The 27,584-nt window shown below is 33.5% G+C and overlaps 1 protein-coding gene across 1 annotated transcript; it reads left to right on the plus strand.

Annotated features, from left to right (window-relative positions):
* Nucleotides 1-21,142: 21,142 nt before the first annotated feature.
* Nucleotides 21,143-27,346, plus strand: LOC112720404 (extra-large guanine nucleotide-binding protein 1). Its single transcript, XM_025771349.3, has 8 exons — nucleotides 21,143-22,678; nucleotides 22,780-22,917; nucleotides 23,038-23,142; nucleotides 23,258-23,443; nucleotides 23,745-23,925; nucleotides 24,485-24,720; nucleotides 25,773-25,936; nucleotides 26,492-27,346. The coding sequence occupies exons 1-8, from the start codon at nucleotides 21,728-21,730 to the stop codon at nucleotides 27,090-27,092; spliced, it is 2,562 nt and encodes an 853-aa protein (XP_025627134.1). The 5' UTR covers nucleotides 21,143-21,727; the 3' UTR covers nucleotides 27,093-27,346.
* The last annotated feature ends 238 nt before the right edge of the window (nucleotides 27,347-27,584 follow it).

Raw genomic sequence — 27,584 nt, forward strand, 5'->3', positions numbered from 1 at the left:
TAAAACAAGAAGGAGAAGATGAACAAGAAAAGATGATGATGATGATGATGATGATGATGCTGATGAAGAAAGAGGATGAGGAGTTTTGAGTTATGCAGAATTTATCAAAAAATAATTTCAGTACATTCTGGATTTAAATAAGGTAAACTTTTGGTGTGTGTTTGTTTTGAATCGAGTTTCTTTAGATGTCGTCATTATTAAGTAATTTCATTGTATTTTGGGTTTAAATAAGGTGCACTTGGTCTGTGCTTATTTTGAATCGAGTTTGTTTGTGTATCGTTATCATTAAGTAATTTTGGTGCATTATGGATTTAAATAAGGTGCACTTAGTATGTTTTTGTTTTGAATCGAATTTATTTGTATGTCGTCATCAGTAAGTAATTTTGGTGCATTCTGAATTTAAATAAGGTGCACCTTTAGTCTGTACTGAGTTTGTTTGTGTGTCGTCATCATTAAGAAATTTCAGTGCATTCTAGATTTGAACTGTTATACGTATAAAAAGAAGATGATGATGATAATAACAATAACGATAATGATGATGATAATAATGATGATGGAGGAGGAGGAAAATGAGGAGGAAAGGAAAGGAGGAGATAGAAGAAATTCAAATGAGAAAAAGAAAGAAGAGGAGGAGGAGATGGAAGTGGTGGTGTGGTGGTGGTGATGACGATAATGAAAGAGAAAGATGAGAAAAAAAAGGAGAAAAAGAATAAGAAATAACAACATGAATATAAAGCGGAGTAGGACGAGGAGGAAGAAGAAGAAGATGATGATGATGATGACGACAAATACGATAGCGTAGAGCGCGCACGTCAATGTAAAACACATTATAACAATTTGATTAGATTTGATTAAATATTTTGTTTGGTTGTAGAATTTTATTGTATTGTATATTGTCATCGATTACTCCCCTGTCATGTATTTTCTTACGTTGAACATTCTGTAAATTTTTTTCTTAGTTTTTTTTCCATACAATTAATTAAGGGAATTTTTCTTTCAACCACATCATGATGTTTAATAAGGTCGTCAGTTATTGTTCAAATAAAATATCATACCTATTTAATCAAACTAAAGCAAGCATACATGTAATCAGTAAAAAATTAATTCATCAATTTTAACTTTAGGGATTCTTTGTGTTTAGAGTTTTGACAAAATAAATCTTTTTTGGGGAGTATTTGAGATGACATACAATAACCTAGCTCGTCTTTTACTTTCTTTTGATGAGAAGTTTATTTTTTTCCCCTCGTTGTTACATATGCAAAAATTCAATTATTGTTTTTTTTTTTGTATAAGATGAATGGAACATGTTTCACACAATAGTTGTGATAATTTATTTTTTATTCAGCTGCAATTATTTAGCATGGTATAGAAACTAGAAGGAGGACAATGACTCTTTGTTTGTAACACAATTTAATTATCAGAATATAAAAAATGGAAACAAAGTCATTGAAGTAGAACAAAATGAGTTTGAGAATTCTGTGATGCAATTGAAGAGAATTGAAGGTGCTACTTGTTATTTTTATAGAAATTATGCTCGACTATATGGTTTTGTAATGAAAAAAGATGACATGAAGTGCGATTGAAAGGAAACATATACATGTGTAAATTCGTAAGGAAACATATAAGTTCGTTTTACAGCAGTGATCATTGCTTATATGAATCTTTTCTCCAAACTATCCTTATCCTAACTCAACCAAAATCATGCCTAAGTCATAACCATTTATTTCATTCTTAACTCCATTTAGTTCTTTAATCATTAATTCACCAAACTTACTAAGGATTCATCCAATCACGGCCTCCGGCCCAAAACTCATTCACGTTTAAATAATCACGGCCTCCGGCCCAAAATTACATCACAACACATCAAGAGATATAACTAAATCAATCAATCATTGCCACCGGCCCAAAATTCAATCAGCATTCATACCATCATAGAGTTAATCTTTTACAAGCTACCACAATCCACCATAATCTGAACCAACAATTTACAATCACAAGTAATCAGATAGACAATCAAACAATCACACATAAATAACAATTATGACAAGTAGTACAATTAATAGTTCACAGAATATCAATTAGGCAAACCAAGTAATTATATGTAGACCCAAACAATTTCAAACAAATGCAGTATGATGCATGCCTATCCTACTAGCAATGAACTCACGTGATAGTTATTACGCAAAACCCGACACAAAATTCGGTTGGTAACTAGTACTCTCGGATGGTCTCTCGATGTGCATCCCCAGAAAAATCAAATCATAGTACCATTATCTCAACAGAGAGTGTCGTCTCACCTTACCTAGAGGTATCAACTGTGCCAAAATAATAGAGAGTGTCATCTCACCTTTCATCCGAGAGAATGGTGCTATCAGGAATATAGTGCCCACCACACTCTTGAGATATAGTGTCCTGCACACTCTTGGGATATAGTCCTCAGCACACTCTTGGGATATAGTTCCCGGAACACTTTTTAATCATAATCACAATCAATCATAATCAAAATTGAAATCGGAATCCAAGTAACACTCTTGGATGAGCTTTTTAAAAAAGATCTTTTTTCGAGTTATCTTTTTTTAAAAGATCTTATAGAGAAGTAAAAGTAATTTTATGTTTGGATATCTCATGTAAAAAGGTCTTTTTATCAATCAATTATGTTTGGGTATAACAATATAAAAGTACTTTTTTGTTTATTTATTACATGAAAAACATCTTTTTTTTAAGGAAAAAAGATCTTTTAAAAAAAGATGTAAATTACAGCTTCTCAAAAAAGATCTTTTTTTTATTTTACTAGTGCTTTTACTTTTACTACTAGAAATTTGCCAAACACGTTAAAAAATAAAAAAAGATCTTTTTTTAACAAAATAATGACGCCCAAACATGCACATAATTCCTTATATTCACATTTATCACAATCAAACATATCCATAATCAAACTCAATCCGTGAGTGGGATAAAACCATCGTCCCCACCGTGGGCAGGACAACACCACCATGCCTATATTTACACGCAACCACGAACAAGCGGGATAAAATCACTGTCTTTGCCCGGGACAAACAACTATGAACAAGCGGGATAAAACCATCGTCCTCGCCTGGAGAAATTGCTAAATCAATACGCAAGTGGGTCAGCACCACCGTCCTTGCCAATTCAATCATTCATACCACATTCACTTATAATTATTGACTCAAATCAATTTCATAAATTATTAGATTCGTTAACTCTAATTGCTTTATCAGTCATTCAATTTCATTACTTCGTGAGCGGGACAATGTCACCGTCTTTACTGCGGACGGGATAAACCTCCGTCCCCGCAACATTTTCCTCCAGTTAACCAAAGATTTATCCAAGAATAATTTAATTCAATTTAGAGGGGGTTACAACCTCGCTGGAAAGGCAGAATAGTTCAATTCAAAAACATCAATTTGGCCAAACCAAGGTGTTCGTGCGTACGCATGCCTCACGCATATACATGGAACTTGTCTCGGGTTAAAATGGAAATCTTCAAGTCATGCATACGCTTACCTCATGTGTACGCACAAACCTCGAGTCATGCATACGCACATGTGTGCGTACGCGCAGAACCTACCACTGCCCCAATTGGATTTTCAAATTCATGTGTACGCATGACCTATGTGTATGCGCAAGTGCGCGTTCATGCGTACGCACCACAGGTCTGTACGCGCGAGACCAGGGTCTGCCTAGTTCTGCAGAATTTGCAAGTTTTTCAATTTTAAACTCCCATTTTCAAACATCTATATCTTTTGCTACAAAAATCATTTTCCATCCGTTCTTTGACGAATTTAAAGTTCTCCTCACTAACTTTATTTCAATATAAGTTCATTTAACTTCAAACTTCAAGCGCCAAGTTACGGCCCATCGAAATTGGTCAAAAATCGATTTTTACCTAAACTCTGCATAAGTGTCAATTTCACCAATTTCAAATTTTCCTCTTTTAAAAATAACTTAAACCAATTCTAGACGCATTTTTTACTCAGTCATCAATCCAATTTATATCCTAGCCATTCAAGACCTAAACCCACCAATTCCTGTCAATTAACCATTTTGATTTACATTAATTCCATAGAGAAACCAAACCAAATTTCTATTACCAACACCATATCATTCCTCATTAACAAAGATCAATCATCAATTCAATTCCATTCTTTCGTTGACAATAAGTTCATCCTCAACAATATACACCACATTTCAACATACATCACCTAACCTCAAAACTTACCAAAACACATAATTCATTCAATTAAACTATATTACTTTGGATTTCACCAACACTTAGGAACGGATCCAAAAATATTATCATGGGGCCAATAACATATATAATATTAAAAATTATGCAAAAAAATATATAATGTAAGATGTATTGCAAAAATATACTGATAGACAATATATTTTAAAGTACAAAAAAATGTGTGTACTTTTTACTAACGAAGTGGTCGATTCTTTATATCATAAAATTCATCGATAAGAACTTGTGTCAAAGTTTTCAGCAATTTTCTTTTCAATATAATTAAAAGATAATTAGTAAGAAATTCATCTTTCATTTTGTTTCTGAGTTATTCTTCACAATAATCATAGCTGAAAAAAATCTCTCAATTGTACTAGTTGAAACAGAGAGAATTAATACCAAATGAATCAAGAAGGATGGTCACAAGAAGAAAAAGAATTCACTTTATGAGATTTGAAAAATTTTATTTAATTAAAAAGTATTAGTAATAATATTTTTTTCATATTTTTTCAATATTGTTACTTACTTTTTAGATATTAGAAATCATTAATATTTAGGATGGACTGGACTTTTTTTTATACTAGACTAAATACTAAATAAATTTTTTTACAAAAAGTTGGGGGCCGATACCTCCACTCGCCCCTTTGTATGTCTGTCCTTGCCAACACTCCGCAAAACATAATTCTTTAATTAAAATTAATCAAGTAAAACTCATTTTCGTTTTAACCAATCAAATTCAAATACTTTAAATTCTCTAAAAGCTTCTCAAAGAGATTTCTTTAATAAAAATGAACTAAATAAAACTTTAAAACAAAATCTCTAGCTTTTATGAAAATAGCACCGGTTTCCATTATTTTTATTATTCGATTTCACTCAAATACTTATAAAAATTTCAGCAATATCTCCTCTAAAATTCGGATTTTTTCACCCTTCAAGAGTTCCATCCAAACCATCTCTCAACTTTTTTTCTCAACATATCATTCAACATAAACAAGAATTCCAACAACCAAATCATTTTCCAACAATCAGAAAATCATTCGCAGTTCATAACCACAGACAATTCAACTTCAAAAATTCATAACTAATTCTCCAATTAAAACAAATCTTTCAAAATTAAACTGTAACAATTACACTTATTCTAGTTTACTCAGCATTTAACCCCACATAGTTCGTTCAATATCAAGTTACTGATTCGTTTTCAAAGTTACTACTTTATTTCAAAAATCAGATTTTCAAGAAAATGGTTTGGCATTCTAATTCCAATGTTTCCAACAAGTCTCAAGATCAGTCCCACCAATCACAAATCAATTTAACTGCTATTACAACGTCTCAATAATCAGTCTTACATTAACCAAATCAACATATTCCTCAAAGATCAAAATTCTAGACAAACCATCACAGCAATCATTAAATCAACCATAATCCATAATTCACGTATAACTAACCAACAACACAAAACCATCAAATCTATAAGACTCGCACAATCACAGAAAAATTTATTTTTCATATTGATATCAATTTATAATAATTTCTTAAAATAAAATAGTTTTTAAAAAAGTCCCTACCTCGAATAGTCGAAACCCTTAAAATTAGGGTTAAGTACAATTTTAGTCATTAAAGTATAGGCCAACAACTTTTTTCGTCCCCAAACTTTTTTTGCATAGAAAATGGTCCATAAAGTTTAACTTGGTTTTAAAATCGTTCTTAAGGTTTAACTTAGTTTTAAATTTTTGACAACGAAAGTAGAGGCAAAGGTGGATCATAGACAGCTTCTTCTTTTTCTTCCCTTCTCCCTTCTTTTTTCCTTCCCCCTTCGCATGAGTAGAAACACTCTCCTTCTATTATTTTTCTCTTATTATTTCATAATTTTTTTTGCTATGAGTAATTTGGTCCAAAATTTTAAGATTTAAGTAAAAGGACAATTTTAAAACTTAGTTTTAAACCTTACGGACAATTTTGTATACAAAAAAAGGTTGGGAACGAAAAAAGATTCCGGCCTATACCTTAGTGACCTTTAATGTGGCAGTGATGAGTCCATATTTGATGATATATTTTGGTTTGATTTGAGTGGATTTTATCACATAAACCTACACTTAATCACCAAAATAGCATACTTTTGTGATTTCTCTCTAAATTGTGCATAATTGTGAAAACATACTCTTTTGTGCTTAATTTGATTAATTTTATTCCATTTACCTTCCATTCGATGCCTTGATGTTGTTTGTGAGTGATTTCAGATGTATAATGCAGGAATGGCTTGGAGAGAATGGAAGAGGAGCATGCATAGAGGAGGAAGCATGAAGAATCAAAGGAGAAAAACACAGCGATGTGTGCGTACGCACAGACATGCGTGCGTACGCACAAGCATCAGAATGGAGCGACGCGTGCACGTGAGCTGCATTGTATGCGCCGCGCGAACATTCAGAGCATCGCTTAGTGTGCGTGCGCACAACCACTCGTGCGTACGCACAGGTAGAGTTTTTGGCAGAGTGTGCGTGCGCACACGTCCACAGGTACCAGTGCATGCCTCCATTAAAATAGCACGTGACTCACAATTTTGGGGGTCTCTAGGCCCATTTCTGAAGTGTTGAAGGCTGGTTTGAGAGGCTATATTAAGGGCATGTCAACACATAACAAGAGAGCCATCTTAGAATAGGAAAAACACATAGTAGGAGTAGGAGTAGTGTAGATTAGAAAATTCTCTCTTAAGATTTTAATTAGGATTTTATAGCACTTTTTACTTCAAGTTTTGATTTGGGATTAAAGCAAATTTATTTTAAGTATTTCTTTAATTCACTCTTTTATTATTCCACTTATTCTACACTTGCCTTTATTTTCACCTCCTTTATCAACATTTAGATAGCCTTGCAATTTTGGATTCCTAGTTGTTTAATTTGATGTTTGAGTTGCCTTTATTGATTTTGAGCATTTGTGGTTCATAGCTTTCCTTAATTTACCAATCTTGCCATGTTTTATGTTTATGCCCACTATGTGTTTGATGAAATGCCAATTTTGATTATGGGGTAATTTGTACCCCTTGACTTGGGGGAAATGAGTGTATCAATTACTAGAGCCATAATGTCCAACATTTAGTGATAATTCTTGGGTTGTTAGTTGTTATTGTTTCCACTAATGCTAGCTTTTTACCAATTAATTTGGTAAATTAACTAGGATTTGTGGATTAATAACAACTATGCTCACTTGACTTATCCTTCGATGTTAAGTTTTGACTTAGTGAGATTAATCCATCATAATTATCATAGTTGTAGTTATGGTAAGGAAGGGATTCCATAACTCATCCCAAGTCAAGGTTTTATTTATGTTTTGAACCACTTTTCCCATTATTTTTTAGCTTTACTTGTCCATATTACAAACATAGTTCCTTTATTCCTTTATTGCTTTATTAATTGCAATTTTGTCTCGTTCTTTCATTTCTTTATTTGTTTACTTCAATAATTGAAAATCCTTGCTTCTCACAACTAAAATTGTATGCACTCATTGGCATTAGTTCCTAAGGAGAACGACCCGAGGTTTGATTACTCTCGGTTTAGATTAGAAATTGTAAACTTTGATTGAGCATTACTTGTTGGATGAGAACTATACTTTCAACGAGGTTATTTTTCCTTTACCGAGAAGGAATTCTTAACCGACGGTTTCGCTCGCATCAGGCAGCAATGGTACAGTAACTCGCGGTAACCATTTTTCCATAAAAACAAACAACTTTAGTAACAACCCTCACGGTAACAATGATTTTAATGAACATAGGAGGAAATCCGAAACAAGGCTAAAGCTTACCAAGACGACAGGGCTCCAGTGGTGGTTTCTAGCAGCCAGAACAGCGGCGTGGAGCTCCGACGGCGACGCAGCAGCAACACAGACGTGACGACGGTGAATGGCTCCTCCATTCGTGACTCTCTCTCTCTCTCTCTCTCTCTCTCTCTCTCTCTCTCTCTCTCTCTCTATCTTCGGGCTTCCTCCACTGCGACGGCAACGGACCCAACGGCGACGCCGACAGCGCATACAGTGGCAGTCCATGATGACGACGACGACGACGACTTCTCACGGCGGGTCGCACTCCTGCTCCTCTTCTCACGATTATGTCTCTCTCATCTCTGTTCAATCTCTCTCTCGCGCGTCTTTTCCTCTCGCCGATGTCGAGGGCGACGGCGAGTCCCAACACTGCTGGCGCGGTCTCCCTTTTTCTCCTCTTCTCTTCTTCTTGCTTCTTCCTTTCTTCTCTTCCTGTTCCCTCACTCTCTCAAACTCTCCCTTTCTTTTCTTTCTTTCTTTCTTTTTTTTGAGTGTGGGTGGTAGTTGAGTGGTATTGAGAGCGTGAGTGTTAGGAAAAATTAGAGTTAGGGTTTTGATAAGAAAAAAGAAAAAAAAAAGGTATTTTAGGTGTTTTCATAAAATTGGAGGATAGAATGATAAATTTAAAACCAAGTTTAACTCAATAAAAATAATTTTAAGAATATTATTTATTTACTAACTTACAAATTGGTTTTTAAATATGTACTCTAATTTAAAATTAGAGATAATATAATTTCTTTTAATTCGTAAAATTAAAGTATAAGTCCCGAATCTTAATTATAAAATTTGAATCATATAAAATTCACATTATTTTTTAATTACCAAAACTTTAAATTTTTTATAAGAAAAAACCCAATTGTTATGGAAATCATGAGTCCTGATTAATATTGAACTCAATTAAATCATAACTTTGATTTAGTTACTCTAAAGAAAGTAACTTTGATTTAGTTACTCTAAATAAAATTACTTTCTGAAATTTAAATTCTAAAGAATAAAATAAACCTTTTTTTTTATTTTCAAAAACTTATGATTTTACGGCTTAAATGGTGGTCGAGAAAAAATAGGATGATGGTATTTGTTATAAGGGTAATATTGATATTTTCATATAGTTGTTATTTATTGTTCTGTCTCTGTATTTAATTACCAAACAACTTAAAATTTTTGTGTCTCATTGTGTCTATATTTTCAATGTCCATGTTTTTGTGTCTATATCTCAATCCAATCATAAACCAAATGCAGCGTGAAGGAAGTTATTTGACAAAGGTTTCCTAATTCATGCGAGAACATAAAAGATCCCAAGTTCTTGGTTGATTTCAAGACTCTAATTTACAAAAAAATTACTCTTCAGAGGAATTTGAAGAGCACTACTTGGTGGCAGTTGATAAGCACAGTTTAGGAAACAACAACTGAATTAAGGAAATTCATATATTCTCTAACCCACCTCCTAATTTCTAACCCTATACCACCATTGCATTCGACCCCACAATTTCTCTTCTTCTTTTCTTTCTACAACCACACTCACCTTCTCTTTACATTATTTTAGAGATCAAGATCTTTTAAAGTAAGGGAGTTAGTAAAGTGAGAAAGTGAGGAGTTAATCACTGTTAAATCAAGATAGTAGGACTCACATATGATAGAAATTACAAAATTAATGGTAATTAATTTCTCACTTTATTGCTTTACTAACTCCCTTACTTTAGAGGATCTAAGAGGGTTAGGTTAGATATTTAACATATTTAGTGAAAGAAGTTTTCATTGCTGACTCAGTAGCCATGGTTGTTCTCTTTACTGCTGAGGTCTAAACATTGCTACCTGCAACTGCAACACCTAAGACATTCTAAAAATATTTAATTTTTTAAATGTTAAAAACAAGGAGGAAAAGAGAAAAGGAGAAATTAGTTACTTTAATAGAGATGTTGAGGTTTGGAATTGGAATCTATGAAGAGAAAACCATAAATAATGTAACAGTGAATGAATGCAATATCTGTTTGAAGGACATCTATGCATAGATTTTCACCTACCACTATTTAGAGTTTGGGATTTTGACACATTTTGAGAGAAAATTAGGATAGAATTTGGCTTAGTTTTCGATTACTATTAAAAAAAAAAATTGGGACTTTTATTTAAATAAAAAATATTATTTATCAATGATGAAAAATTTACTTTATATTTATTATTTTTCTGTTTTGCAAAAATGATAGTTGTTCCAAAATATACTTAAAATGGATAAAAAATAAATTGAATAGGAGAAAGAAGTCAAAAGTGGTGATGAATGCGGCTGAAGTACCTTCACGTCAGCTCTAGGATGAAGGTTGGAGAGTACCTACAAGGGACTTAAATACCTAAATCGGCAAGAGTTTAAGCAAGCTTAAGTGAGAATTAGGTTGAGAATACCTAAACTGTTGGGGTATTTATAGGGAGAGGTGATGACTTGATCATCACTTAAGGAGATAGGGATGAATGCAGATTGAATCGGATCAGATATAACCAAAATCTCAATTAAATCCACACTAAAATATCGGATCAGATCCAATATGAGCAGTTTTTAAGTTTGGATTTGATCCAATCCGCACATTTGCGGATCGGATATATCAGGAAAACATGAAAATATTTTAAAATGTTTATGTTTATTAAAAAATATCAATAAAATCTCTTTTTTTTTTCACCCTTTTAAACATGTTTACTCTTAAAATATTATTAAACATACTTTTCTTAAATAATAAAAATAAAATAATACAATATATACGATAATTATTAATTGAAATAAAAAATAAAAAAACATTTACTTATTTATTTATATATTTTTGCAGATCCGCGGATATGCGGATACCAACCTAAAATTCGCAATCTGATCCTATTAGTGTGCGGATCGAATCCGATAGCCTTACGAATTGGATTAATATCTGCAGTTTTTGAATCAAATCAACATCCATAGATTTTGGATTGAATTTGGATAAACATCGCGGATACGCAAATTAGATCCAATCTATGAACACCCCTAATCTCCTTTAAAGTTAGTGGGTGATTTTTTCCTTACTGCATGGAGAGTTAATCCACGTCTAGTTGGCTACTTCTCTAAGGATGATAACCTAAGTTGTGGGGAGAGAGTTGTTACTTATTCTCCAAGTCTAGTCTGGCTCGGGTCCTGCCGTCCTGGTAACCAACGAGTTGCTGACCGCCTGGGTATATTGATTTGCGTGAGTAGAGGTGTTCATATCTTGGTTTGGGTTGATGGCTTGGTGTAGTCCATTTAGAGTTGGGAGAATCCCTTTGGACTATGGTATGAATAATAACAAAATATATGAAATATTTTTATATAGATTTTGTAAGCTTGATTGGAAATTATGATGAATTATGAATCAATTGTTATTTTGTAGTTTAGGTTAAGTTAGATTAGGTTAGTAGAAATAGTTTAGGAATTTTGAAGAGCTTTTTATGATTTAAGTAGTTTTGTCAACCATATCCTATCTTTCATAAGTAAAATATCAATTTTATCTTTTTGTAGGAAAGATTTGTCCACACTTGAATTTTTTTATAGTTAATAATGATTATTTACTCACTTAAATAAATTTAAAAGACTTAGAGACTTGATAAATATAACCATTCGTGAGATATGAGGAAACTATTTGTAATTATTTTTATAATTTTTATGGTATTCTCATTTTCTATCGGGACTTTTAATTCCCAGTCCAATATATTTTCACATTTTTTAGAAAATAGCCCAGAAGATGAATCATTAAGCTGAAGATAGTAGAAGATTCCTCATGATTTGGATTTATGTCCTAAACTTTTTTTCTTGTCTTTTTTGTTTATAATTGCTTTTTATATGTATTTTATATTATTCTTATATATATATATATATATATATATATATAATACATTATTGGTTATTTGAATATATTTGTTTGAATATATTTTTGTATGACTAATATTTAATTTGAATAATTGAAAAAAAATTGTCAGATATTCTTATAAACATCATTGAAATAATAACGTAAATGCTCTTATATTAAATATATATAAATAAAAAAGTTTTATAGTAGCCTTTCTAACAGAAATATCATGAGTTAAACATAGTATTCTGTTAATAGAAAAATGTTACATCTGATATCTCTATGTATTTTCACTTCAAAAATCTTTTCTAGTAATGTTCTCACCGAAATTCTAATACTGAAAGCTACGAGGATGAAAATAGAGAAAATGACAAGACGAACAAAGTGTTGTTCTACTTTTTCATAATCGGTGAATGCGTGACTTTGCAATCAGTTTCTAAAGAGTTGGGATTTTGTATTCCACGAAGAATTTGAGGTATATTTATTTTGAAAATGTAAAAAAGATAGCAGATATAATCTATTTGACAATGGTTCCGCTACTTACCAACAGCATATCTGCCAACTTTTGCCAACTCTTATTTATAATTGTGTTTCATGGAAGTGTCTTCGTAGATGTGTCTAATAAAAATGTCTTTTTTATGATTGTGTTTAATAGAAGTGTCTTTATAGATATATTTTCTGGATGTGTCTCTTTATATATGTATTTAAAATATAATAATTAATTATTATTGACAATAAGTTGGTAGATAATATGTTGGTACCCTATACTTTTTCATTTGACAATTGTCTTAAAAACTAGTAAAACTAAAAAACATTATGCAGATGCACCAATAAAGCATGCAAGTATGAAGATTAGTTTCCATCATTCTTATCCATGATACACTCATTTGCTGTTAAATAAGATTGCTTTGCTTGCATAAGATGTCTTCTCAATGAGAAGTATTTAAATAAGTTATTGTTCTTTCTTTATGGTATTGAGACTATGCAACAAAGATACGATTTAATACATGCAAAACTTATTGGTGATAGAAGCAGTAAGAAGCATGTGCAGTTAGATATGTGCAACAACCAGAAAGTTAGTTAGTGAATTTGTTAGTGAGTCCGGCTTAACATAATTAGTTAGAATCTGTTAAGCAACCCTGTATATATAGTACAAACCTGTAAACTAAAATTTAGTTAAAAAAATACAGATCCAAAACCACTCAATGCAATAGTTCTCTCTGTTCCTCTCTTTTCTTGTTCATCATTTCTTCATCATCTCAATTTCTGATACCTCACATGGTATCAGAGTTAGTTATGACAGATAATGGTGCACATATGCGAGTAGCATCATTGGGAGTTTCATGTAATGAAAGTAATGCATTGTAAGATGAGTGAGGTGGGTTGGGTGGGTGAAGATGTTGTTGGGTTGTTTGTAGTTGGGTTAGTGTTGGTTGAGTAGAAGGTCTAGTTACTGGGGGTTGAGGTTCTTGATAAAGTTGGGGGTTTGAGATAATGAAGTTGGTGAGGTCTGGGAGTGGATGGACTGTTGGATGTTTGTGTTGGGATTGGGGTGTTGCTAATACTTGTTATGGTTGAAGGTTGAACAACTGGTTGTATGGAAATTCATGCTCATTGAATACGACATTTCTTGAGATAAACTCTTTTTCATTAGATGAAAGACACTTGTAGCCTTTGTAATCTATTGCATAGCCTATAAAGATACATTTTTGGGATCTATGGTCAAATTTATGGGTATTATAGGGTCTAAGAAGTGGATAGCATGTGCATCCAAATGGTTTGAGTAGGTTGAAGTCAGGTTTGGTTTTGGTGATGGCTTCAAGTGGTGATAGGTTGTTATGAGTTGAGGTTAGTAGTGTGTTTATTAGATATGTGGCTTGAGGGTGGCTTCATCCCAGAATGTTAGAGGAAGGTTGGCTTGGGCTAGTAAGGTTAAAGTGGTTTCAGTAATGTGTCTGTGTCTTCTTTCAACCACCATGCCGTTTTGTTGATGAGTGTAGGGACATGTGAGCCTATGTTATTGCTGCCAGAAATTGTTTAAAGCTTGAAGACAAATGTTCACCACCATTGTCTGTTTGTAGAGCCTTGATTTTCACACCTGTCTTAAGCTCCATGGCTGTTTTTTATTGCTAAAATGCATTAAAGACTTTGGACTTTGCTTGTAACAGATACATGCTTGTATACCTGGTTCTAACATCAGTGAAGCAGATGTAAAACCTAAAACCTGCTCTGTTGCAAACAGGTGTTGGCCCCCCAAATATCAGAAAAAAATTAATTCTAAAGGATCATATGTTGTATGTGAGTTGAGATGAGGTAATTGATGGATTTTGCTTATGCAGCAAGTGTTGAGTAGAGATGGATCAAGGCTTTCTTTATTCATTGAATCAGAAATATTACATTATTTTATTACAAGTTTAGTCACCTTTTATGATGGATGACCTAATTTTCTATGCCACAATTGAGCTATAGGACTTACATTTTTACAGTTAAGATGTGCAACAATGCTAATAACTGGACAAAGCACATTATTAGCAGACTCAACAACAGTGTTTGAACTAGTAACTTTAACAATTGAATTGTTAATTTGTTATGTGTTCTTGGACTCTGTGTGTACAATTCCATTACCATTAGGCTTAGGCTTAGCAACTTCACTCAAATAGACTCTGTTATTCATTTTGCTGTGTAAGCATCAGACTCTTAATTGGCAGCTTTATTAGCTTGTGAACTTAAGCAAACTTCTGCAGCATCATCCCTATTATTGATTGACTTTTTAGTGAGATTTCTTCTATCTTCAACATTTATATTGTGACAAGTTGGTTTATCAGGAAAGGTTTCTTTGGTTTTGATATTTTTGAAAATTATATGGACTCCTTCAAACTTGTACATTCCTTCTTTAAGTAGTCCTTAAAGAAAAATCTTCTTGGTTATCTGGCATTTTACATTGCACAAGTAAGGCCAGAATTCGAAGAACACACAATTGTCCAGGGAAAATTTAGCTACACTAACTAGGTTCTTGGAGATAGTAGGGACATGTAGAAAGTTTTTTAGCTTAAAAGGTCTATCTGACAATGATGCATGTATTAATGAACTTTCAACATGTTCAATTTTCATACCTTGATCATTACCTCCATAAACTTTCTCTGCACCTTCATAATCAAATCCCGTGATGAGATTTTTTTGGTCAAACATGATGTGGTGGGAGGCCCTAGAGTCAGGGTACCACACCATATCTGGAACTGTCAAAGGCAGCGCGAGGAATGCTTGCGGAATGGGAGATGATGCTGTTGAATTATGCATTTGTGGCCTTATTCCTGGGTAATTTTGTTGAGTTCTTTGTGAGATCGAGCCATTGTGGACCACCATTAGTGTTTAGTGGTTTCATTTGTGGATTCATAAATTCCTGATCAAATCGGTGAAAGCATTGCATTACCGTATGGCCAACCTTTCCAAAAAGCTGGCATTGAAGCATGTTGCCTTGCCACCAAGACGCCTCTGCCTCTGGTACCTCGAAATCCTCTTCTACTGCTATAGTTGTTGTAGTTGTTGTAGTTTCTTTCTTATGATCTTTCTTGACTCTCATCTCTTTGTGTTACATTTGCTTGAACCGGTCCAATATTCATTCTTTTGAATCTGTCTAGCAATTCTTCTTGTGTTAGCAGTTGTGATTCAAACTCGCTTTTCAGACATTTGGTTGATTTTGTCGTTTGCCATTCTGATGAAGGCACTATATTCTTCATTGAGTCCTCCTATTGCAGCTTCAATGTACTTTTCACTGGAAAATGGTGCTCCTAGTGCATTCATGATCTTGGCCATATACTCAGTGAATGTTGAACTTTGCTTATTGAATGATTTCAACTACATTTTCAGTTGTTTAATTTTCGATTTGACTCGAGCTTCAAAGTACTCTTCAAGAACATTCCAGATCTGATATGCGTATTTATACTCCACTACTCGAATGACAAAGTTTGACTCCATGGATGCTATGAGCCACGCTACAAGCCATTGGTCTGGATCTCCCATTCTGCGTATTTTGAAGTCTCTATTCCACGGCTTTGATCTGCTTCTGAGGTGAACTTGACTGGGATGTTTATTGGATCTAGGTGATTTCTGTAGTTTGTTAACTTTGATGCATGCTAACGCTTGCTTCTTCTACGCTTTGAAATTGCTATCGTGAAGTTTTATGGCCGAGAACGCAACGAAGGCATTCTGACTGAGTGGGCTTGTTGGAGCTCTAATGATTAGCGTGGTGTTTTGGTTGTTGTCCATGGATAATTTGTACTTTGTTCGAGATTATGTAATAAGAAGGTAAACATTTAACACATTTTCTCACAAGACCAGATTGCAGACACACTAACAAAATCACTGTCAAGTAATTTCATATAAAAGTTCAGAATTATGGAAAGAAGTGTAGAGATCCCAAGGAGTAAAACTGATGAAAAGAGCATAGCAAATTCAGACAGAGTTAATGATAGAAGTCTCAATAGTAGGGCTAATGTTAGTAATAGAAGTGTCAACAACAATGTTAGAAGTCCAAGTAGTCGGGTAGATGTTGGTGATAGAAGTAGTAAGAGTGAGAAGCATGTGCAGCAACCAGAAAGTTAATTAGCAAGTCTGCTTGTATGTCCAACTCAGCACAATTAATTAGAATCCTTTAAGCAATTCTATATATAGTACAAATTTATAAAGTAAAATTTAGTTAAAAAATACAAATTCAAAAACCACTCAATACAGTAGCTCTTTCTCTTCTTCATTTCTCTCTCTTCCTTTCTTTTTTTATTCATCATTTCTTTATCATCTTAGTTTTTGATACCTCACAAAACTAAAGAAAAAAAAAAAGAACATCCATAAAATGAGACACATATTTTATTGTGATACATGGAGGCAAGTAGCTTACAAAATGAAAGATCATTAATAAACAAAATAATACACTCTCTTCCATATATGGATGGCCATGTATTTTTCATTCATAAGTGTAAGAATCGAATTTAATTATTTAACACAAAAACTAATGAGATATAAGTTTTTTCTCTAAGTAATCATTTTTTTTAGGTGAATTCTATAGTGTAAATATAAAATTTTTTCTATACATGAGAAAACTAAGGTGGCATGAGTTTATGAGTGATACCTACTCTTTGATATTATTGCTTTGTTAAGATTTGTCAGACAAAGTTTAGATTTTGTCATTTTGTCTTTTTCAACTAAATATTGATTCTAATAAAACGTTAATTACAAATATATTTTGTTGTATTAGGCCAAGAAAAAACAATAATTTTTGGACTATAATGGATTGCTATTAAAAAAAATATATTTTATTGTGTTTACTTTATTAATAAAATTAATTAGTTTTTATTAAATATTCTAAGTATGCGATAAATAATGTTAAATACTACAAACTATAAATATTAAAAAAACAAATATTCCAATTCAAAATTTAGTCTCTAAATTATTGTGTAGAATACCAATTTTTTTTACATTTTGCATAAAAAACTATTAAATGTTGTTTTTATTTTGTGAGAGTAGCTTTAAGAAAATTTATCATTTTTTATGAATTGGTTAAAAAAATTCTTTAGTTCATGAATTATTTATTTTTTAAAATTAATTTACAATATTTTGATTTATAATAAGAATGATAATTTATTTAAAATTATAAATATAACAACAAAGTTAAATTTAAAAAGATAAAAAAATATTCATATGTAAAACTGGAACATAAGTAAATATTTATACGCACCAAATAATTTTAGTTATGTTTCAGACTTCAGTTTTGTTCTTTAAATTTTTTTTCCTCATCTTTTTAAATTTAACTTTGTTGTTATATTTGTAATTTTAAATAAATTATTATGCATACTATAAATCAAAATATTATAAATTAATTTAAAAAATAAATAATTCATGAATTAAAGAATTTTTTTAACTAATTCGTAAAAGCTTTTTAATTTTGATATTGAATTCATAGTAGTGTTTTTTAATAACGTATGAAATTTGGTGTGTTTTTTTCATTGTTCTAAAAATCGAACCGGACTGGTCGGTTCGACCGGATTAATCGGAAACCAATTCTCTGACCGATTCGATTGATGTATAAAATTGCTTGGCAAAAAACCGGTATAAAAACCGGTCAAACCGGCGAACCGGTAGAACCGACCGGTTTTTTAACGGTTTTTAGAATTAAAAAAAAAAAGAAAATAGATAATATAAATAGTATACTGCTTGCAGCCCTAACCCCCCAAAAATCCCTAACCTCTACGGCGCTACTCCTCTCACTCTCTCAGCCAGCAGCCTCTCTCTCTCTCAGCCAGCGGCAACAGCAGTCACCGCCTCCCCCGTCACCGAACTCTTCTAGTCAGCCAGAGGGTGCCTCGCCGCCGGCAGTGACAGATAGAGGGTGCTTCGAGCTCTTGGCCGTCCATCCTCGTCTCCTCCACGTCGCCGCCTTTGGCCGTCCATCCTCGTCTTTTCTTCATCGTCTTCGTCTTCGTCGTGTGGACTTGCAGATCGAAGCGCGGTCGGCTGGCTTCCTCCATTGTTGGTCAGTTTGCTCGATCCCGTCTGTCTCGCCGTTCCTCCCTTGCTGCCTGTTTCGTTCCTCCCTTGCTGCCTGTTTCGTTCCTCCATGACGTCAGTTTGGTTCCTCTGTCGATAGCTTTGCTTTAGTTTTTTTTTTCTTTTGTTAATTTCTATGATTTTGACTTTCTATTTTTTAAAGATTCAACTCTGTTTGCTTCAATTTATGGTTCTGTATTTTGTTAATTTTACTGAGTTACTGAAATCTGAGATCTGATTCTTGAGTTGCTATTTCTGTTTCTATTTGTTGTGTTCTGAATCTGAATTGGGGTGAGTTGATATTTTTTTCTGTTGCTGTTTCTGTTTTTATTTGTTGTGTTCTGAATCTGAATTGGGGTGAGTTGATATTTTTTTCTGTTGCTGTTTCTGTTTCTATTTGTTGTGTTCTGAATCTGAATTGGGGTGAGTTGATATTTTTCTGTTGCTGTTTCTGTTTCTATTTGTTGTGTTCTGACTTCTGAATTAGAGTTGGTGGTGGTATGATTAATTTTGTCATGGTGTTTTACATGATCTGCATATGAGGACATACATGTGTTACAGCTTCTTTATACAAATTTGTTAGACCCAACAGAAAGGTTGCAAAAGACATGCCCAGAAACAGAATAAAATCTTCACCCTCGTGCCCTCATTTTTATTCCCTTCCATTTCAGCATTGTTAATTCTACAATGATTTCTTTCTTTAATTTCTCCTCTTACCCTAAATTTAGGAAATTAAACGTTAGTTTGGATTTTCCTTATTTTAATTTTGAAAAGAAAAAGAAGAGATCAGATTTTAGTTTACTTACCAGATATTGTTAAGGTAACAAAAAAAAAAAAAAGTCATGCTAGATGTTTCATTGTATGTTTAATTTTTAATAATTTTATTTAATATTTAATTAAACCGGTTGAACTCTGATTGAACCTCGATTGAATTATTGAATCAGTGAACCAATCACTTTACCGATTCATTGACCGGTCCAGTTCTTGCAACCTTGTTTTTTTTCATATGAAGATCACAAATCTGACTTTTCGATTTGTGAAGTTTAACTTTTTAAAAATTTTTCAAACACAAAACTAACCCTCCTATTTGTGAATATATACAAATCTGATCCTCCAATTGGTTGAATTTTAATTTTTTAAAATTTTTAAAATACAAAACCAACCCTTAGATCTGTGAACTTACATAGAACCGATTCTCTGGCTTCTAAACTAACACAAATTTGACTCTTTAATTTGGAAACTTTAATTTTTTAAAATACAAATCAGACTCTTTAATTTGTGATTATCTTTATGCTAAATTAAAATATACCACTTCTCCATAACTGAAAATAATACAACAATAATTCCATATAAAAATCAGTCATTCATAGATCAAATGACAAAAATTTTTAAAATTATCCTCACAAAATAAAATAACATCTATTAGTTTCTTATGCAAAATGTAAAAAATGTTCAGTATTATACACAATAATTTAGAGACTAAATTTTGAATTTAAATGTTTATTTTTTAATATTTATTGTTTGTAATATTTAACATTATTTATTGTATACTTAGAATATTTAATAAAAATTGATTGATTTTATTGATAAAGTAAAGTAGTAAACACAATAAAATATGTTCCTTTAATAACAATCTATTACAACCCAAAAATTATTAAACTTTCTTGGCTCAATACAACAAAAATATATCTATAATTAACGTTTCATTAGAATCAATGTGTTTAATTAAAAAAGATAAAATCTAAACTTTTATGTATTTGTCTGTGAAATCTGAACAAAGCAATAATAACAAAAGATAGGTGTCATTCTTAAACCCATATCAAATTGACCTTTTTATGTATAAAAAAAAATTTATTTTTATACCATAAAATTAATCTTTTTTAATTTATATATTTATGAATCAATACTAGTCGATTTCTCATTTTTATCCGCTAAAAATGTTGGTCCTATATTTTCTTATATTATTATCCTGAAATAAACTTCCATGGCAAAAGATAGTGATTTGGTATTACAATGATGCATTAAAAAGAAAGGAGACCTTAAAAGATTCATGTTAAACTAATCAATGATATAGCAAGTGCTAAATTGATACACTAATAATGGTTACAGACTTACCGGGAAAATTTGCGCTTTTTATTCTTGTTATGGGGCTAGGAATGGTGTGAGACATTATTATGGAGTACATGGGTGCAATACTGATGTATGGTGTCAAGGTAACTAAAATCGGACGGTCTGAAGATGGGGTGAGTAATCGGATGGTCCGATTTGTATTTGGATGGTTAAAATATTCATATTATACTAAATTCGGACGGTCCGATTTGCATTTTGCAAGATAAAAAAATTAAAATCCCCTGAAATCGGACGGTTCGATTTCAATGTCCAAAATTCGAAAAATTTTTTCTACAAATCGGACCGTCCGATTTGTAACACCAAAAATTTTTTTCAAAGAAAACGGACGGTACGTTTTCTCTCTTCTAAGATTGAAGTAAAGCTGTCCCACATGGCTGTAATGCACCCCTAGTATCCATAATAAAGCATAACACACACAGGTTTTCAATATCAAAAAAAATGAGCCGAAAATTTGAAATTTTGAATAATGAATAATAAATAATAAAAAATTTTCTTTTTTGTAACCAGACCAATAAAAGTCTGATATGTTTTGGACCATCCAAATCAGAGCCTTTAAAATGATAATTTATCCTAAAACAATATTGACTTTTGATTCGATAGTGTTTTCCTTATTTTTAATTTTCTTGTGTGGTCAAAAGGTAGATCTACAAGTGCTAAAAACTTGTACCACTTGCAGTAGCAAGTCAAAAGGAGCCAGGTTCATGGCTGACCCCAAATCCTCGAGCCTCACCTAGTCACATTAGCCTTCACGGCTTCACACCCAGTATGTATATATATGATGCCATATACAAACATACTTTACACTGCTTTTCGAGAAAATCTCATTCTCACTTTCACTCGTCACCTTTCTTCTTACTTGACAGTCGGTGTTCTTTTTCTTTGTTTACATCAGATTCCAAACTCCTAGGCGACTTTTTTTTTTTTTTTTTGGTTTAGAAATAAAGAAAGAAAGAAAGAAAACTCACACTTTTTCCCTTTATTTTGAAATGTTAATTTGTGGTTTTGGTTCGAACCTTAGATGTGCTTGAAGAGCTTCATTTTTTATTTTCCATGTTGACGGTTACGTTACGTTCATCAATCTTGGCTCGATATTCCCCGGGCTGTGTCGCTAAGCGTCGACAAGATTCCGGTGGCGGTTGCGCTCCATCGGCTCCGTTTCTCCGACATTATGTCTATTCCGATGGCGCATCCGATGCCGGCGCCGGCGAACTGCAGCACGAGATTCTCCAAGGAGCTCAAACCGTACGGCACAGAACCAGCGTCTTCTCCTGCTTCCATGAGAGCTTTCAACCGAAGCAGCAACGCCGGTTCCGGCGACGGCAATACCACCGTGTCTCCGACCTCTGTGATCGCCTTCGAACACGGCGCCGGTCGGAGCAACGACGCGGGCGAGTTCAGCAGCGAGGAACACTCGCACGAGTTGAGAAACTTGCATGGCGTGAAGGAGAGTTCAGATTTCAACGATTCAAATTGGGCGTTCACCGATTCCTTATTGAGTTTGGATTTCGAATCGTCTAGTCAGTCATCTGCAAAGAACGCAGATTTTAACGACGAACGTGAATATGCGTGTGATGTTAAACGTGCACCTATTCTTACTTTCACTGTTAATAATGATTCAGATAATGATGTTGATGGTGATGGTAATCGTAATGAAGCTTTGGTCGATGAATGTGAACCGGTTAAGCCGGCTTCTGTGACTAAAGGAAACAAAGGTTTGTGCTACCGGTGTTTCAAGGGTAGCAGGTTCACGGAGAAAGAGGTGTGTCTGGTTTGTTCTGCAAAGTATTGTGGGAATTGCGTGCTTGATGCTATGGGTTCAATGCCTGAAGGAAGAAAGTGTGTTGATTGTATTGGTTATCCAATTGATGAGTCTAAAAGAGAGAGTTTAGGGAAGTGCTCTAGGATTTTCAGGAGGTTGCTTAATGAGTTGGAGGTTCGGCAGATAATGAAGGCTGAGAGGTTTTGTGAGGTGAATCAACTTCCTCCGGAGTATATTTGTGTCAATGGGAGGCCACTTTCGTTTGAGGAACTGGTTACGTTGCAGAACTGCGCTGCTCCTCCGAAGAAGCTTAAGCCGGGGAGTTATTGGTATGATAAAGTATCTGGTCTTTGGGGAGAGGTATGTTTGTTCTGTTTTTGTATATGCATTTGTATCATTGATTATTGGTTAACTGCTTGTGATTTGTTGTGGATCATGATTGTTTTCTGTGAAATTCACAGGAAGGACAGAAGCCTTGCAGAATTATCAGTCCCCATCTGAATGTTGGGGGTCCAATCAAGCCGGATGCTAGCAATGGGAACACGCAGGTTTACATCAATGGCAGGGAAATAACAAAAGTCGAGCTCCGAATGTTGCAGGTTGAAATTATATTCCATAATTATATGAAAAGAAAATATTTTTTGAAGGAATTTAGAAGGATGTGCCTTAAACTCTTAATAACTTGTTCATTGTTAAACAAAATTGTTGTTGTTTGGCAGTTGGCAGGAGTTCAATGCGCTGGTAACCCACATTTTTGGGTTAATGAGGATGGTTCATACCAAGAAGAGGGACAGAAAAATATAAGAGGGAATATATGGGGAAAGGTGATGTTCCTTTTTTTTTTCTTTATTTCTTTATTTATTTTTTGTTTTGGAGGACTATTTGTCTTATTTTGTTTGTTTTCTTTCATTATAACACACTATTCTGATGCTTGTATAGTCTGGAACGAAGCTTGTATGTGCTTTACTGTCCCTGCCAGTTCCTTCTAAATGTTCAATTTTGTGTGGGGAACGAACCTCCAGTCCAGTTAGCAAAAGAGTTCCTGATTACCTTGAGCATGGAATAGTTCAGAAGCTCCTCTTAGTTGGCTATGGTGGATCTGGAACAAGTACTATTTTTAAGCAGGTGATTTTTCATTTGTTATTTACTAGTTGGGAAGATTATGTTGGACAAATGTGGGTGGTAAGTGTGCTCAACCAAAATGATAATTCATGTAACTTATAAAACTGACATGTGAAATGCTTTTGGGATTAGTAGTCTAAAGTTTAAACATAAATACAAACTTAGTTAGTCATAATTCTTTTTGTGATATGTTGTTGATTGGGCAACAGTTTCCTACTTTGTACTGATTCTTTCGCGAATAAGATATCTGTTGCTAAAAGCTAAGAAATAAATATAGTTAGAGAATTGTAAATGGTTATGGCAGGCCAAGATACTTTACAAAGACATCCCTTTCTCAAAAGAAGAACGTGAAAGTATAAAGTTGACCATTCAAACGAACGTATATTCCTATATTGGCTTACTACTTGAAGGTCGTGAGCGTTTTGAGGAAGAAAGTCTGTGGAATATGAAGAAAAGACAATCTGATGTACTTGATTCTTCTACAGGTATGAGTTCAATTTCTCCTTTTTCTTCTACTAAATTGACTACTTGGCCTAGCTTTCTTCCTTCTAAAGCACCATAGACATGGTTTAATATGCATCAAATGGTCACCATCTAGTTGGTCATCCAAATGTAATGAAGCTTAGAGACTTCCTTCAGAGACAAGCAACTGAGGCTTACCAATTCCATAATTCTGTTTTCAATCTGTTATCAATTCTGTTTTGAGTAATTGGTAGTTACTTCAGTTATGCAAGACTATATGTGCAGAATTGGTGTGTATTATTAGTGTCTAAAATGTCTTTAAGTGCCATTATGGGTCACAACTTTTAGTGTGTACTAAAATGAAATAGTTATATCTTACCTTGTTCCATCCAAAGTGACAACTGTAGACTGAACATTGAAAATTGTCTCACACACACACATAGGAGTTTACTACTATGGGATGCTGTTCGAATTAAATTTAAAATTGTAAAAAGGAAATACTGTATATCAAGCAGAGAAATATCAAATTTTGCTTGTCCATTTGTACTAAAGATTGGATGATTCCATTGTGATTAACAACAGGAGTCAGTTCAAACAACAAGACAATCTATTCCATTGGCACAAGGCTAAAAGCTTTCTCTGATTGGCTGCTGAGAACTATGGCTTCGGGCAAACTTGATGCCATCTTTCCTGCAGCTACTCGTGAATATGCACCATTGATTGAGGAGATGTGGAGTAGTGCAGCCATTAAGGCTACCTACAAAAGAAGAAGAGAAATAGAAATGCTACCAAGTGTTGCTAGTTATTTCTTAGAGCGGGTATGAGCTCATTTTTTTGTATTTTTTTAATTAACATATTTAGTGTGTATATGTGCTCTTGACACTTTGATTGCATATTTGATTGCATATGATCGTATGGCTGACATTTACATATTTATATAATTGCTTGCTTATGGATGAAAATGCTAAGAGCAGGATGTCTTTTGAGTTGGTGGCGGTGAGAGAACTTTAAGAAAGACATGGGTGGATTTTGTGACTAGATACTGGAGTCCTCTATTGAGTAGGATAAATAAATATTAAACTCTATGATATGAATGAAAGGGAACAGCTAATTAAGGCACTCTTTAAGAATTCCAGGCTGGTAAATTTGTGCTTAGGCAAGAATTTCTTATGGATGATATTGTGTTAAAATTCTGGGTATAAGAAATCTCAAAATGTCAATAACTTTTCACAACATAATCTTTTTGTAATGTTTATTTTGTTCCAAAGAGTAATTATTATTTATTTGAATATATAAATATCTTGTCTGATTCTGGTAGTTTAGGAAATTCTATCTATTATATCAAACAGATTTATCTTTGATCAATTAGGACCCTGTGCAAATAAAAAATGAGCAAACTGATGGAGGGTAGGGATAATGATTTTTACTTGTTGCTTAGGTTAATTCTAGTCAAAGGTTTTGGTTACTGCATTCAGAACATTCTATTATAGAGAACCTTAATCAAAGGAAGTGACGATTGTGCTATAGAAAGCATTAAGTTCCATATAGAGAGTTTATATGAGCCTAGCATATGCTTATACTTTCTCAGGTCAATTATTTGGCTGGTCCTCAACCCCTTTCTTTTATGCTTTTAGTTATGCTAGCTAAATAATCTATATGATGCCAAACCAATAAACTTATTCTCCTTCTTTTAAGCGAATATTTTTTCATCAGGAGTGTCTATGAAGTTCTTGCGCCATGTTTCTATCTATTCTTATAATTATTGCATATATTTCTTTACTTTTCTTTTGAAAATTATTGTTTGATGAGTGGCTTGAGAATCTTGTGCTGCCCAAGGATAATGTTTATGACATGTAAAATCTTTGTTAAGGTTGTTGAGATATTGAGGGCTGATTATGAGCCATCAGATTTAGATATTCTCTATGCTGAAGGAGTTACTTCATCCAATGGACTGGCTTGTGTGGAGTTCTCATTTCCCCCATCAGCTCCTGAGGAAACTGTTGATACCATCGGTTTACATGATTCTTTTGCTAGGTAAGCCAAAAGTTTTGTGCCTAACTAGTTGCCAATTATGATATGTGAGAAATGTTCTGTTATTGCTGTTATCATGTTTTAGCATAATACAGCGTACCTACTGTAGGAGTAGGGTGTCTATGAAGTTGATGGAAAGTTTATCCCCATCATAAATGCATCGGAAAGTGATTGTGTTATGCTCTGGTTCTCTTCTATTGCTGTTATTATGTTTATCAAACAAAATGGAGGTTCTTTCTACCAACATGAATGTATTTATAGTCAAATGACATCTGGTGAATGGTTTCTTCTTTTACTTCATTGATGCTTAGATCACAGAGGCATGCTATCAAAATGCAACAGTCAGGTTTATTGTGTAAAAGTTGATCCATGTTTCCAAGAATGATGCGTTTAAATGTTTGGAAAACTACCTTTAAACATCTGAAAAATGTTACTTTTATGAACTTAAATATGCCCTCATAAATGAAAGGTTTTTTAGTGGAAAGAATGACATGTGCAGAGCGGATATGAAAGCTTTCTGATCTGTAGTGTGCTTTTCACTCATTGTTTGGTTTACAGGTATCAACTAATTACAGCGCATGCAAGAGGAATAGGAGAAAATTGCAAGTGGCTAGAGATGTTAGAGGATGTTGGCATGGTCGTCTTCTCTGTTGCCTTGAGTGACTACGATCAATTTTCTGCCGAAGGAAATGGTTGCATCACTAACAAGATGTTATCAAGCAGGAAGCTTTTTGAAACCATTGTTACTCATCCAACTTTTGAGAAAATGGACTTCCTGCTGATACTAAACAAACTAGATCAGTTTGAGGAGAAAATAAAACAAGTTCCACTGACTCGGTGCGAATGGTTCGCTGATTTTCACCCTGTAATTAGCTGTCAATGTTCTGGCAACAACAAAAACAGCATTAACAATAACTCTTCTCTTGCTCAGCTAGCGTCCCATCACATAGCAGTTAAGTTCAAGAGGCTTTATTCATCTATTACAGGTAGAAAGTTGTATGTGTCTCTGGTGAAAGGCTTGGAGCCAGATAGTGTTGATGCAGCACTTAAATATGCTAGAGAGATTGTAAAATGGAATCAAGAGAGACTAAACTTTAGTTTAAGTGATAACTCTATGTATAGCACTGAGGACAGTTCATTCTCTTTCACTGAATGTTAGTTCAGTTCATGGTGGTTAGTCCATACTCCATACATAACTCATGTATGACTTGCATTCTATCTGTGTACATATAAATGTTTACAAGGGAGCAGTGCCAATGACGTGGAAGCACATTCCTTCTACAGGCTACTGAGTTGTAATATACACTAGATATCTGTTAGAGTATATGTTGTGTTAAAACATGCCAGCACATATCAAGGTGTAGTGTTCAAATTAATTTTTACATATATATATATAATGGTGAATTCTATCAAGCATTGATCCCTAGAAATTCAGGAGCAGCAAATCAGTCATAGGAAGAAGCCAAAGCGGAAATATGAAATGAAAGCTTTCGACTCCGCTGGAAAGATACGGTTGGACGTGCCCGCGAAACCATATGATAATGTAGAGTAGGCTAGGCTTGGAGATGAGCTTTTTAAGTTTTTTATAAAAAATATGCTTAACGCCGTTTTCGATGACCTGGTGGGGGTAGAGAAAAAGATTCACGAGTCA

This window comes from Arachis hypogaea, chromosome 11 (genome assembly GCF_003086295.3).
Source record: "Arachis hypogaea cultivar Tifrunner chromosome 11, arahy.Tifrunner.gnm2.J5K5, whole genome shotgun sequence".
NCBI lineage: Eukaryota > Viridiplantae > Streptophyta > Magnoliopsida > Fabales > Fabaceae > Arachis > Arachis hypogaea.